The 12392-nt window shown below is 36.7% G+C and overlaps 1 protein-coding gene across 3 annotated transcripts in view; it reads left to right on the plus strand.

Annotated features, from left to right (window-relative positions):
• Positions 1 to 12392, plus strand: part of CDC14B (cell division cycle 14B) — a 36079-nt gene that overhangs the window by 15675 nt on the left and 8012 nt on the right. The window contains exons 6-12 of one of the 3 annotated variants that reach the window (XM_066569625.1): positions 750 to 812; positions 1709 to 1796; positions 2121 to 2351; positions 4151 to 4289; positions 4421 to 4574; positions 5344 to 5444; positions 7887 to 8032. In XM_066569625.1, coding sequence (XP_066425722.1) covers positions 750 to 812; positions 1709 to 1796; positions 2121 to 2351; positions 4151 to 4289; positions 4421 to 4574; positions 5344 to 5444; positions 7887 to 7998 — 888 coding nt within the window. In that variant the 3' untranslated portion in view covers positions 7999 to 8032. The remainder of the gene's footprint in view (positions 1 to 749; positions 813 to 1708; positions 1797 to 2120; positions 2352 to 4150; positions 4290 to 4420; positions 4575 to 5343; positions 5445 to 7886; positions 8033 to 12392) is intronic. The other 2 variants (XM_066569624.1, XM_066569623.1) reach the window with 2 other exon arrangements.

Here is a 12392-nt window from a genome sequence, read left to right on the forward strand (position 1 = left end):
CTGGTTAAGTCATCTTCTTGAAGATTGGTGATTTTTCAGCTTTTCTGGGTATTTTGAAATTGGTTATTTGTATGCCAAGACTGGTGCATTGATGTTCTTGCAGGTGAGCAACAAGGAAAGCTGCAGAAGATTAGGTAGTAAAAAAGAAAATTGGAATGTAGTATTTTTAATATCTGGAGGTAGGAGGTTTATCTGTATTTGTCTTCCTGTTTAACAAGTGGATAAACTATTAGTTACCCAAATGTTTACATTTTTTATACAGTGTTAAGTATTATGGCTGTGGCTAATTATGGGACATACGGACTCACAGTAGTATCTACTTAGGACTTTGTGACTGCAAACAATTTGAAATCAGTGAAGACATTAGCAAATAGAATTTGTGCACAAAAAGTATCTCCAGTCCTTGAATGCAGTCTTTAGAATCTACTCATAGCTTCAATAGATATTTTTTGCTGGTTATTTTTCTTTTTATTTTGTGCAGCTAGCAATAATGAAAAGACTAAATGCTTCAGTAATCTGGGGTTTTTATAGTGATTTCATGAAAACAAAAAAGTTGATTTATTCATCTAACTTCACTTATATTGAAATTTACAAACCTAGTTTGAAGCAAGACTGAGTTTTTCTGTATTCTTAAGTTTTGTGAAGAAAGAAGGAGAGTGTGTACTAAAGGACTTTATGTAACTGAAAAGAGTAATAAACTGTCCTCATTGAAGAAGCATCTTTGTTAAGAGCTGTGTTCTGAATTTTAGGCTTTGCAGTATGGTTTCCTGGATTTTAGTACGTTTGATGTAGATGAATATGAGCATTATGAAGTAAGTGTTCAGTATCAATTTCTTGATTTGTTTGCTGTTACTAATGCTAAAGCAATTGGTTATAATTTCTGCTATTCTTTTGTAGCATTAAGTTCCATTTTTGTTTTGTCTCTTTAAGTTATGATAAGTTAAATAAAGGTTAAGTTAAATAAAGGTTAGTGGTCAGAGAGATAATAGTAAAATCCAGATTTAAGCATAATTATGTTCAAACATGGGGAAAAGCAGAAACCAAAATGGAAATAAATGAGAGTCTCCTTTATTAGTAAAACCCTGGATATTCTTGAGCAGCCTTGATGAAAAACTAAAGGGCATACAAGCCCAAGTCTAACTGAATGCTAGAGAACAATCAAAGTATGTATTTGAGGACACATGGCAAAAATGTAATAACACTCTTTGAGGTAAAGAAGAAAACAGGGCTGGGAATCTCCAAGTGCATAAAATTCACTTTGAGTCGTAGGAAATTATTGTCACAATGAAGGACTGCAACTCCTGATTGTATGCAGTCTCAGAAATGCAAAGCTGCCAGATGTCTGTAAAGAGAAAATTAAATGGTCCTAGAGCTGAAAAACTCATTATATATTTTGTGAATGGTGGTAAGACCAATTGGTAAGATCAATTTAGAATCCTATAAAAAATAAAAATTTGAAAGTTGCTCTTCATCTGAAGGGCATCAGTTGTGTTGTTCTAAAACTCTGATTTAGAAAGACAGGGACACAGGGGAGAAATGTGAGGTTGAGAGCATCTGTCATCCTCATGATGAAAAAGAAAGCAGCCAACTAACACACCTTCCTTTGACAAAAATTATACATCAATTCTATCTAGCATGTATTTTGAAACAATAAGGAAAAGCCTGAAAATACAGGGATAATGATAAACCAAGCATTTTCTCTTGACAGAGAGCAGAAAATGGAGATTTTAACTGGATAATACCAAACAAATTCATTGCCTTCAGTGGACCTCATTCAAGAAGTAAAATTGAAAATGGTATGCTTAAAAAAGGAGGTGGGGAACACAAGCCCACTACTTTCTTAGTTGATTGTTATCAGTAAGAACAAGCTTTAAAAATTGTTCCTCAAACAGTGTGTTTTTTCCTTGGCTCTTTTCCTTTTATAAGAACTCTGGCAGTAAAATTTTAATGCTTGGTTTAATTGTATCTGACCTAGGTGATTGTATTAAAATTCCATTTTCAGTTAGTCTATTTCTTTATCTTCTCTCTGTTTTGGGAGTGTTTTCATATCTTTTTTTTTAATATTTTTTATTTCTTCACTTTAAGCCTTACTCTTTTTTTTATCTTCTGTTCTCAAATAGGCTATCCCCACCATGCTCCAGAGGCTTATTTCCCATACTTCAAGCAAAAGAAGGTCACCACTATAATACGCCTCAACAAAAAACTGTATGATGCCAAACGATTTACAGATGCTGGATTTGAGCATTTTGATCTCTTCTTTGCTGATGGAAGCACACCTAGTGATACTATAGTTAAAACATTTCTAAATATTTGTGAAAATGCTGAAGGTGTAATAGCCGTTCATTGCAAAGGTATGATGCAAAAACCAGTTTATATTGCTAGTGATGTTTATAATTACAGTTCCTGAGCTATTTTGCAGTATAATTCTACTATATCTAGTTATTAACATGTCTGCCAAACTGCAACTGTTCCATTAAAATTATTTCTATGATTCTGTTCAGCGCTTCAACTTCTAATTTTGTTAAGTACCAGAAAAATCTTCCAAGCCATTCCCAAAATGAGACTGGGGAAAGTGAGATTTCCGATATTAATAGCTGTTTCTGCTAGAAAGTGTTAGTACTTTCAAAGGATGCTTTGGGCAGGCATTTGAAGTCCTGTCAAGTTCTCTCTGAAAATACATGTTTAAATATACCAAGTGGTAAAGTTTTGGAAACAGTGCTGTATTTTGGGGAGATTTCTCAAAGTGTATGAGTGCTCTTCTTTTGGTATAGCTACCAAAATCTTCATCCCTCAGAAACTATACTAATTTGGGCATGCTCTGAATATCCATTCCTCCAGAGTTAGACTGCGAAGATTGTAAGAGCCTGGCCAATGCAGCTAGTATAGCTGTTATATATGTTTTCAGTTGTTCTAGAGGCAGTATGTTTCCCTTCCCACACCATCTTTAATAGTCTATCAGACATTTTTTCTCCACAGCTTTGCATTACTAGTGTATCTGATAATGCTGTGATTGAAGGAGAAGGGCCTTTTCTTAACCTGTTTCTTTGGACCTGCAAAGACTGCAGTTTTGTTCCTGTATCTGCCATCTGTTTGCTGCATTTAACAGAATTATATTTTATAAAGTGAAAGAATTGTTGAAACCAGCATCTTGATTCTGGGAAAACAAGTCCATACTCTTATTCTTCACTGAGGTGATAAATTCAGGCATATTGCTTAATTGGTTATGCCAGAATATTGAGTATCAGTGATACAAGTGCTTTGTTTTCATTTAAATTAAGGTGTTCTTTGGTAGATGTCAGACTAATGGTGTCTAGACTGCGCTTACTCTTGAGGAAGTGTAGAATGCTGTAGCCTGTTCCTAAAGCTGTCATGGAAGTCATGGAAAGCTAAAGCAAGTTCCTAAAGCAAGTCATGGAAGCTACTGTGTGGTTGTCTTGGCTAATGTGTTATACAGAAGATTTTACAGTGGTGTTGATCAGTTAATTGTTAAATGAGCTAAGGTGGTGTGTGGTTTGCATGTGCAGCAAGTGATTAAGGAGAGATGCCACTTAGCTGGAGCAGTCCTCTCTTGCTTCTAATGTTTTCCCAAGGTAAATAGAACTGTTTTGAGGGCCATTTTAAATAAGGTTTCTCACTCTGGAATACTTCTTTTCTGTGCTAGCTAGTGCCCAGACTTGCTTATTGCAAAATTTGTTTTTTTCTTGGGAGTTAAAGAGATTAATTAGAGGGGGGGGCTGGGAGAACATCTAATTTCAGTGCAATGTATGATTAGTTTGCAAGAAGGTTCTGGGAGAATTCTGAAAAGAAAAAAAAGACCAACTGTTTTATCCCATCGTTATAAACATTCTCATACCTTCATACATATTCATAGATAGATAGGTAAATAAAGGTAGCTAAACTTACAAATATTTGTAAATTTGCTGGCTTTGGAGGGTTACCTCACTCAAAGAAAATATGGAGAGTGTGTTAGTAACCTTGTATATGATGAAACAGATTAAAGACTAAGTTTCCCTTACCACATTTGATAAGTAGAGGTTTGTTTTGATAAATTAGGCAGGTAACTACTTGCCCAAGTAACAGTGTCTGTAGTTACAACAGATTCCAGATGGAGATGGATATATAAAAGAAGCCATTCTTTTATATTACACAGCTGGTCTCGGACGAACTGGCACACTTATTGCCTGTTACATCATGAAGCATTATCGGATGACAGCTGCTGAATCTATTGCCTGGATCAGAATAAATAGACCTGGTTCTGTGATTGGACCACAACAGCATTTCCTGATGGAGTAAGTAGATTGAGTGTAAATTATTGCCAAAAATAAATCTAGATGTATTTTTCTTCTTCTTCTATTGTACACTTAACAATCTTCAGTGTTAATTTGTTGTGTTTTGGGCCTTTTTTTCCATGTTATGATAGCAAACAGGCAGAACTTTGGACAGAAGGGGATATTTTCCGTGCAAAGTTGAAACGAAACCATAAAATTGCTGTAACAAGAATTCTGTCAGGAGTAGATGATATTTCAATTAATAACACAAGAAACAGGAGAAGCATCCAAAAGGACATTGAACTGGTAACCATCCAAATATTGTGCTCTTGTAAAAGTTGAAACTGTTGAGAATCTCTCAGGTTTTGAAAAAACCTGTGGGTGCACTAAAACTTTGTTAATCAAATTTTTTTCTGTTCACCCTTTTTGTATAAAAGGATATGGGGGAGGGGGAGGAAACTAGGGATGGCAATTATGAAAAATGGAGTTTAGAACACAGGTGAAGTAGGAGCATCATCATGTTTTAGTCTTCTGTAATTAGGTCAACAATAGAAAAAACATACATTCTGCAATCAAAAACACTGATTTAATTTTGGATTGTTTGTTGCTTCACTGTGTGTATTTAAAGGGAGGGGATGAAAGGGTGGGTTATGCTTATCATTTTTACTCATTTTAGTTTCTAAGTAATTGCAACTTCTGTAATACCTTTTGATGGTGCTTTTTGAAAAAGACAGTTCTGCTGTTTTAAAAAGGCAACTGAAGGAGGGAAATGCTGTATTTAGTGAAGATCATACTGTACTTAAGCAAAGATTTTATAATATATTGCTTCCAATGCTTTAAAAGGAGACAATATTCCAATGCATGTAAGTCATGACACCACTTAATGGTTTACAGCTTCTAAGGCAGCAAACAGGAAACTGGAAGAAACAGAACTATATTTATGCAAGTGAATTTCCTTTGACTTTATCCTGTTGAGATAATTCTAATTTTAAGCTTTAAGATAAAGTTAATTCTTATATATCAAAGTGCCTATATTTAATCTTGATTTATCCCTTTCCCCCCTCCACTTATTCAGTACAGTGATGATGACGAAACAAACTGTTTAACACAAGGGGATAAGCTTCGTGCTCTGAAAAGCAAAAGGCAAGCAAAAGCTCCAACTGCATCTCCACTAGCGTAAGTCAGTTTCTGAATATATAAAATGCCAGAAACACTTTTATCCTTTTCTTCATGCATACTTCCCATTGCCCACAAATTTTTGTTATCAATGCTGTTTTTATTCCCTTAAAACAAACATGAGGTTCACCATTTCTCTGAAGGCTTGGTGAATGCTGAGGAGGCAGGACAATTTGGTTAAAGAACTGTATTACTGAATTTCTAGTTTTCTGCATAGTTTTTGAAGCTGATATTCTGCACTTTACAAGCTCCTATAGCACTTCTGAATGCTTTACTTTTAGTTTAATCACAAACATTCCCTTGTCTGTCCTGTGGTAGTATAAAAACAAAAGAATATGACTATGTGTGGTTTTGTTTGATTGGCTCAAATAAGATATGTCCTGGTGTTTGAAGTAAAGTCGGTAAAGTCAGCGTTGAAAGAAGGATTTTTAGCTTTCTTTCGTTTTCTCTTCCTTGGAAGAGAACTCTCCCTAAATCCTGTGGGCTTTGTGATAATGTCTGGTGGATCTGGAAGGCAGAGTAGCCACTGTTTCAGTAAACAAATTCAAAGAACTGCATTTCTGTCAGTGAAGCTGGTAGTCTCTTTATTTTAGACAAGTCCTGAAACATCACCTGTAAAAGAAAGTTTGCATCTTTTGTAGCTTGTAAGAACTAGGTGCAAAATATATCTGCCTGCCCTTAAACAAACTGCAAGTGAATGCAACACTTGGAAAACTTTGCAGGATCGCGTTTGATTGCTAGGAAAGCAATGGTGACCCCTGGCTGTCAGACTTTTGTGAATCACACGTGACCAAAGTCACAGGCCACAGTCAACATGACTTTTATTGTGTTGTCCTTCTGTAGGACATGATGCTGCTACCTTGCTGGAATTTTTATTTTCTTTTTCTTCTTTTTTAAGATCACCACTGTTAGCAGACTTTTAGAAAAAGTGAGAAGTATGTAGTAAAAATGTGCTGAAGGTTAAGGAATATATCTCTGGAAACCTTCACACATTGCTATGTCTGATTTCCGCTTTTGTTTTAAATTACTGTCTTCTCTTCATGCTTATCATTTACACAGGCAGCCATATAAGAAACAACATACTCAGAACAAAAACTGTGCCCAGCTGACTTAAAAAATACCAAAATGCATCACCTCAGTTATTTCAAATAGCACACTAAAAAAACAATTACCTTGCAGATTAGTTTCCGAGGCACAGAAGTGCCTTAATTGTCAAGTATTTAATTGCCATACGCTCACTGTATGTTCCATATGATGAATGTAGACTGTGTGATAACCTATTCAGAGCCATTGTCCTAATACCTTCCTAATACAAAACCTATCTACTATTAAAATATTATTTGGCTCATGAAACGTTCTGCAACATCTCCTCTAATTAGCTTGTACTTGTGTAGAATTAAACAAACTGACCTGGAGCTTATAGCTCATCTTTACATTGTGCATTGTTACTCAAGGAGCTTCAATTTACCTCTTTCTGTTCCTCTGAGTTATTTTTATGGTTGTGACTTGTACTGAAATAATTCAGTGAAAAATGAATGTGTAAACTCATACATTCCTTTGCGTTACTGTTGTTTTATTGCAAGGAATATTTAGCTGCCTTACATGAGTCAGAAGTTTTTTCTACTACAAGAGATGACTGTCTCTTTCCTTTTTAGTTTAGTCTGTTAAAATAATTATTCTGGCAGTGAAATTGATTACTTTTATCTAAACAAACAAACAAACAGAAGCTTCTAAATCTTCCAAGTAGTTCTATTTCAGAAGTAAAAATAAGGGGGGTGGTGGGGGGGGGCAAAGTAAGAGCACCAGAAGCTTGGACAGTTAGTCTTTGAAAAATAGAGGCATTATTTACTTTTAAGTCACAAGGGACTTGTATAGAGTGTTTATTGAGGTTGGCTGTATAAATTCTTTATGTGTTGATGACTGGATATTTTATGTATGTTCTAATAAGCAATATTCTGCACCTGTGGCAAAGGATTATGAATTGGCTTTTGCTTCTTACACGGAAAGGTAATACACCCCCTGTTTATATAAGTTGCTTGTTTCTGCAAACATACCTGTCTGTGATGTAATGTTTTAGTATCAGAATGTATGATTGTGAAGTAAAATGTGTGAATACAGGCTGATCAAACTGCATAAGAGATGGCAGCAAGTGGTCAGAGATGTACTGCTCCTGCACACAATTCTTTCCAAGAGTGATACAGACTGTGTGAAATAGGTGACTTTGGTGTGGGTTTCAGAAGATTTGCTTTGATTCCAGCAGCATAGGGGTACCATATTGGCAATTTATGGCTGTATGGATTGTTAGTCATAGAAAGTAAGAAATGCTTGGCAAAGTTTATAGAGTGGTATCCTTTTGAAGAACTTGAAACAAGCTAAAATGCACCAATAGCTTTTGCTTTGAATTTTTTTTCATCTCTACCTCCCCCTCCAATCCCTTTTTAGATGGCTCCTAGCTATGCTGGTGTCTACACTGTTTAGCATTGTCATCTGGTGGATTGTATGTGGCTCCCTTCTGCCCAGCCTGCTATTCTGTCTAGATGGTTTAAGAACATAGTAACCATCAGGACCCCCTGAGAGAGAGCCACTGTGTAAGTGTCCCATTCCATTTCTCTACAATAGCTCACACTTTCTGTCTAGTATGTCTCTTAAATGCATGTTTTCATGTCATTTTTCTTACTGGCTTTGTTGCAAGAGTGAATTTCTCTGCTCTGGCTTTGTTATATTCTTGTGTATATTATTTGGAATAATTGAGTGATTTTTATGGCTAGCTTACAATATACAAAGGCAAAGAGCTCTTAAAACTACATAAGCAAAATTATCTGTAAGAAATAAAAAAGTGCTGCTTTAAAATATGATCCTATCCTTTGCATATTGCCGATGCAAATGTTAGCTTCAGTTTTACTTCGAAGGTCATGAACTTGCAAAGTAGGCTAGTTTCCCAAGACATTATTTTATTCCCATGAAATGCCAAGAATTAGAATTTGTTAGAAATGTCAGTAGGTCTTTGTTTCTACGAAGAGATCAAATTTTATATGCCATGTCATAAAACATTACTTCTTATACCTTTTTGACATTAAAGAAGATGGGGCAAGTTGCAGTGTTAGGTCCAGGCTCACTTGTTTACCCAGCCAGTCTGGTTCCATCATCTTTTGTTCACGGTTATGTTTTCTAGAGCTTAAGGAGACTACTTACATTCCTTATTCTGTTACTTGGATTCAGCAGCTGAGAAAACATTAATAGCATATCAGTTCCTTGAGTACAGTTTTCACTCTTTCTTCACTCCACTTTCATCAGAGTAGCTGCTGTGACTTCTGTGCCTTGCTTCTACTTAAAAGGTGCAATGTTTTCATTAAATGACAACTTACATATTTTGGTGAAATAAAATTCCAACAGCACACAGAACTGTGAGGAAGTGCAAATGAACTTTTTGCTTGTTTCTGAGCCTCCCTGGAGCTTCTCTGTCATCACCACCCTCAAAGCAGAATGATTACTGTGGGTGAATACTTGAAATCTTGGTGCTGTCAGATTAAAAAAATGGTCAGAAAGTCTTTTACTAATTAAGAATAGGCATTCTCTCCTGACAGGCATGAAGGGCTGAGATTTTCTGTCATCCATACCTTTGGCCTTGCAACTTTTTGTCTGCACTTTTTAAAAAGCATGAAACTCTTTCTGCTGACCTAAGTGACTGGATAACTATAGAATGAGAACTGGGAGACTTTGGACAGGTTAGTTATTCAGTTAGCCTTCACTGAGGTCATCTTAATCTGTTCTTTTTGAGAAAGAAATTATAAAGAAATAAAGATCATTTCAGCTTAATTTTCCCCCTAACCTTGTCAAATAACTTACTTGAGAGGCATTATTCCAAATAACATGAGAGGTGTGTTTTCAAAGTTTTACAGTGAATGGAGCACTCTTTCTTTTCTCAGTGGTCTCTGGAAGTCAGACCTCAGATTTCTGAACACTTACTAAAAAGCTAAACTTAAAACACAGGTTAAAGAGGTGAAACAATCTGTGCTTTGTTTTGCTGTACTGTGCTATAAGATCAATTTCAGTCAACTATCATCCTTTCTTTCTCTTACTGTGTCTGTGTTCTGTCTAAAAACTAGAAACACTTATTCCTTGCTAAATGAAAAAAGGCTGTTTGATGTTGGTATATGTGATGCAAGCAATTTTGTTATTCCCATTTGCTGTGAATTTCCAATTTCTGGTGCTGCTGCTTGATTTTCAAGATTAACAATGTGGGTTTAAATATAGGGAGAGAAAACACTTAGGCTTTTCTTAAAAGCTTGCCTAACTTTCTCTTCTTTCTGCAGCAAGTATCTCATGTTTTAAGAGATCAAATTATCGGTAAGGATCATGGATCAATCTGGGTTAGCCTGGCAGTTGTGTTGGCTGGAGCCCTGTATGCTGAGGAGTTATTGGTCACTTGTTGCCTGTCAATGACTTGGAAGAGTAGCAGAGGTCTCAGGTCTATTTTCTTAAAAATCATGAGGTGATGAAGGAGAAAGCAGTATTGCACTTGACAGACCTTGTAAGACAGGTTGCCCAGATTGGTTGGCAAGACTAAAATGCCTTTTGCAGACAGAGAAGACACGCACCTGTGTAACCTCTTTTTTCTTCATCCCTGCTTAGGATTCTGCAATCACTTATTGTAAAAAAGCTTGTTGTGTGGACTGATTTCTGTCCAATGTGTATTACACTGCTTGCAATTCAAGTTTTGTGGATTTTGTCTCGGGTTGTGGAGTTTGGGTTTTTGTGTGCTGGTGGTGTGCCTGTGTTCTGCCCTTGCACTGAGTTAAATGGTGAATAAGAGTTGTGAGTTATTTAAAAGTTGCTGCTCCTTACACAAGCACTGTTCCATTCAAACAGGTCTTTATTTGTTTAAAGGCCAAAGTATTCACTTGAATAAGAAAGCAGTATATAAACTAGTCTGCTATTTGTGGTGTGTATTTAGGATCAGAACTACCAAGTGATGTTTCTATTACAGATGAATTGGAGATGAAAAATTCTTACAATGTAAATGTATGTTTAATAGTGTGACCATTACAACATCCTATAGTCTGCAGGGTTTTGGGGGTTTTTTGGTTGTTTTTTTGTTTGTTTCTCTTTTGTGGGGTTTTGGTGGTGGTGATGGTTGGTTGGTTTTTTTCATTTTTTTATCATATCAAATGAGTTAGAAAACCTTTGTGTACATCAGATGGGTTTGCTGGTGTTTCTGGAAGTTGTGTGACATACTATTTTATGTGAACAGCTCCGAAGAAGTAAGGTAGGTGTCCTGAGATCTTACACTTCTCTAATATAGTTTGGGATATGTTTTTCAGGCTGACATTTTGACACAATTTTCCTGTACCTCTACCTCTTCATCTCACATCCATTATAAAACCTATCTATTGAACCTCCTGCTATCAAGTGAGGCTGTTAGTCTAATTGTGCTAAACCAAAATTCCATGTGTTAGTTTCTTCTCTCACCTTTAACATATATGCAGTAGCATTCTAATAAAAGCTGTGATAGCACTGTTGCTGCTCCTCAGCTGACAGCTGTGAGGCTCAAAGACAGCTCTGGGTGTTTAATTGCAACAACCTGTCAGACAGTGGTGTAAATGAAACCTTGTCTCTTTTCCTTGAGGTGCTATCAGCCGTGGAAGTCTAGAATTCTAGTCTGATTTTAAAATGTCTGTGTGATAATTTAGCAAATGTTTTGTTCACAGTGATTTCAATTATTCTTTACTAGAGTAGAGTAGCCCAGTGAAGTTGCGTGTATCTTAGATGTAAAAATGACATATCAACTGAAGAGCAGATGATGTTAAAGATTCTACTTTGCTCACAGCTGGCTCTGAGCTGATCCCATAAGGCATCTTGTTATCTCCCTTTGGCAAATGCAGCAAACTTACAAGGATGTTTTTGTGGTTGTTTTGGTTTCCCAGTGGCTATTTTTATTATAAGTCACATTTCCACTTAGAGCTTCTATTATTTTCTTTCTTTGTTTTCAACAGATAAGATGAAATTTTTTGGGAAGTAAGGGCTACCTTATGATATTGAAAAGATGAATATTTAAATGTTTGTTCAAAATGCTATCTTGAGAATTCATAATGCTTCACAGAATTACAGAATGGATAAATGTTGAAATAGACCACAGTGGGTCATCTGGTCCAACCTCCCTGCTCATGCAGAGTCATCCCAGACTACATGGCGCAGGATTGCATCCAAATGGTTCTTAAATCTCCAGTGCAGGAGACTTGACAATCTCTCTGGACAAATCTTCCAGAGCTCAGTCACCTGCACAGTAAAGAAGTTCGGGTGTTAGGTTCAGAAGTTCAGAGGTTCTTCACATTCAGGTGGAACTTCCTGTACACCCGTTTGTGCCCAATGCCTCCTATTGCTCAGCACCACCAAGCAGAGCCTGGCTCTTGACACCCTGCCTTCAGATACTGACAGACATTGATGAAGTCCCCTCTGTCATCTCTTCTGGAGGCTGAACAGACCCAGCTCCCTCAGCCTTTCCTCATGAGAGAGATGTCCAGTCCCTTCATCATCTTCATATCCTTCCACTGGACTCTCCCCAGGACCTCCATGTCTCTCTTGTGCTGAGGAGCCCAGAACTAGACACAGCACTCCCGATGTGCCTCACCTGGGCTGAGTAAAGGGTCAGGATCACCTCTTCTGACCTGCTGGCAGTGCTCTTCCTGATGGTCCCCAGAACACTAGTGGCCTTCTTGGCAACAAGGGCACACTGCTGGCTCACATTTCAGTTCATATTAGATACGTACATGGGCATAAGCCACGTACATTGACCAGTTTTCTGAACTTCTGGCATCTAGAAAAACGGGTGTTTATGAGAGAAAGATTACAAAAATTGTATTCCAATAACTTTTGCTTTCTTTTATATGTACATTGCATGCATTTTATGCAGAGAGACACCAAATGTGTATTTAAGGAGAAAACATGATT

Source organism: Molothrus aeneus, chromosome Z (assembly GCF_037042795.1).
Source record: "Molothrus aeneus isolate 106 chromosome Z, BPBGC_Maene_1.0, whole genome shotgun sequence".
Lineage (NCBI taxonomy): Eukaryota > Metazoa > Chordata > Aves > Passeriformes > Icteridae > Molothrus > Molothrus aeneus.